General features: G+C 35.6%; 1 protein-coding gene across 1 annotated transcript; it reads left to right on the top strand.

Annotated features, from left to right (window-relative positions):
- LOC109129472 lies at positions 1,128–2,110 on the top strand. Its single transcript, XM_019237734.1, has 3 exons — positions 1,128–1,206; positions 1,419–1,586; positions 1,857–2,110. Exons 1-3 carry the CDS (start codon positions 1,128–1,130, stop codon positions 2,078–2,080), a joined length of 471 nt encoding a protein of 156 aa, XP_019093279.1. The 3' UTR covers positions 2,081–2,110.

The following is a 2,912-nucleotide window of genomic DNA, read 5'->3' as shown; positions in this document are numbered from 1 at the left end:
GCTATTGATAAATTAAAACTTCACTAAATTAAAAAAAAACAAACCATGTCCCAGCCTTATTGGTTTGTATAGGTTTTACTGTATAGAATTATATGGTAGGTTAGTACATTTTTGTTTGTGTATGTATAAGAAAGTTAAATATTTTTGAGTTTATCAAATAAAATTAGTTGTTTAAAAATTAGAAGATGAACTATGGTTACAAAGTTATAATTTAGAATAAGAATATTTTCGGATTATGGTTAACAAAATTCGCAAATACATTCACACTCAAACATGAACCATCAAATTCAATATTCTGTCTATATTAAATTGCATCAAGCCGTCAACGATATACACCAAATGATCCAAACTGAAGAAGTTAAACAGTATATCAGAGAAGAAAGATTTATGGTCAGCTATAATTACTTTAGAAAACACCTGTTATTCCCGTTTCACCCGATCGAGAAAAAGTGGTGTCATTAGTTATAATGACACTTAAATTGGAGAAGCAACATAATTTTTTTTTTTTAATTACACCACACAAATTTGTTTTGCTTGTTACGTAAACATTGTAGAAACCAAACTGGAACGTTGATACATGGACTCAAAGCCTCAAACTGAAAACCTGCAACTACTCAAAGTGTAAATCATTGATAAGAAAAGACTGCTACTCATTAAAAACTTACAACTCATGAAACCTGCAAGTAAACATCCATCTTCATTATCAACAATATAATTGAAAGAATGTAATGGTTCATATTTTCAAACAATGTAACCTTGCAACTTAGATATTGAAGCCGAAAATTCTCATTAGCTGGAGCGTTTAGAGAGTGCAGAGATGTGGTTGGGGCTAGAGTTGTGTATCATGGAGATACAAGAAGATCACGGGGTTATGGCTTTGTTCTGAGAGGTCTTAACCAACCCTAGATTTAGACAAAAGTAAAACAATCGACAACACAAAACATTTAACCTGTCAAACAACCGTGCCACCATCCCCCAGAGAGGAAGACCTAACCGGGTGGCGAATCACATGGCGCATTAGAAACCGTGCAACCACGCCGGAGAGGAAGACCTAACCGAGTGGCGAATCGTCTACAACACAGAGAATCCCGAAGGAGCCGTCAATCACACTCAGGTCGCACGGCTATATGTCATCATCCAGGTTTAAGGGCCTGTCTCCTCAGAAACCAAGAACACAGAAGTACGAGCCTATAGAACAGATCTTAGGTCGTGACAACCAATGATCTCTAGCGATATATAAACAACAAAACTTATCCCTCACGTTGTCGATGTGGGACAAAGAAACGAAGCCTAAAAAGGTAAAAACGCATTGTCAAAAAAAAAGAAAACAAAACAGAGCTTAAAACGTTGTCGTTTCATTACTCCACACAAACTAAATTACGTGACCAGCGCTATTTCATCGTAAATCTTTCACAAAGTAATTACACTTTTAAACTGCAAAACTCTTCTTGCGTCTCCTCTTCTTCTTTCTTTCTCTTTTTCCTTTGATAAATGGAGAGATGAGAGAGAGATCTCGATCTCGACGATTGCTCTTTCACCGTGGCATCTTCTTCTCTTAGCTTCGATTTCTCTCAACTTCGTCTTAGGTTTCGTTTTCCTTCAGATCTGTGATTTCAAATTTCACAATCCGTTTTTTTATTTTTATTGGTAGAATCAATAAGATTCACTTAAATTTGTGCAAGATTTAGTTCGCATTCTAGCTGGACTTGGCTCTTTCTCTATTTCCGTAGATCGATTTGTGTTTTCTTGATTACATTTTTGAGCTAGGCTTTGGTACAAAATCTATATAAATGTTGTATGTTCTTAAAATCCTTAGTAGCTTCGTGTTAAATGTATTGATATGATTTGTTCATTAGGTATATCTGGTGATTCGAAGAGTTCGAGTACTGAAGCAAAAGCTGAATCTCATACTTCTTCCAGCAAAACAGACACAAAAGTGATACTCATACTGCTCGGGTTTGGTGCTGTAGCGGGATTCACGTTTGTCTTGTACAAACTGTGGCAGAAGAAGAAAAGAGACGAGCAGTATGCTCGGCTGCTGAAGCTGTTCGAGGAGGATGATGAACTCGAGGACTCCTGATTAAAAGTAAAACCAAAATCTGGAACAATGTCTGAGGCATGTATGTTTTCACCTATTAGTTGAATCATCCAATGAACCTCGATATAAGTTATATTGAGCATTATTGCCGGAGTTTTTAGCTATTTACGTACTTGAGTTATGCATAGCTGACTGACTGACTGACTGTGACTGATGTATTATATGTTAGCTTTGAATAAACGGTTGGCTATGAGTTCTTATGAAGTTAGGTTATAGATTTTGACCCCAAAAAAAAAAAAAAGAAGTTAGGTTATAGAGCAAACTTGTGATTTATGATTTCGTTTGCTTTCTTGTAAAATATCAATAAGTATAAATGTTTGGCACTTGGCAGGTGTGTATCAGATCGAACAAGGGGTTTATAAATTTATACATTCAGGGCATTAGAAAATTGAAGTATATGTATAGGACATATATACTTGGAATGGTGTAATTATTCACTGATCGTTGTTATTCTTTGAGTGATCTTAGCAGTTGGAGTCTCTGGAGATTTTGTTCCTCTTTAGTGTTACTGTTAGGTCAATTCTTGTAAAACTATTATATTACACAATTTTCTTTGATTTGTTGCTTGTACAATTTTTTATATTTGTTTCCAGGCATTGATTCAGGAATTTTGGTAGTATGGAATCAATGCATGCATGATAGATTTATCCCGAAACTTCTAAAATAGTGACAGTTTATACGTCTTATAGATTCAACACTTGGCTCATATGATGCCTTTGCGCGCCACCACCTCTTTTTCCAGGGTATAGTCCTGTAGTTTTGTTGAATGTTTGGCAAATCTATCATATACTTGAATCCGTGAAAGCCTGCCAGG

This window comes from Camelina sativa, chromosome 16, assembly GCF_000633955.1.
Source record: "Camelina sativa cultivar DH55 chromosome 16, Cs, whole genome shotgun sequence".
Lineage (NCBI taxonomy): Eukaryota > Viridiplantae > Streptophyta > Magnoliopsida > Brassicales > Brassicaceae > Camelina > Camelina sativa.
The sequence above is the reverse complement of the archived record's forward strand: the minus strand, read 5'-3'. Positions and strand labels throughout refer to the sequence as shown.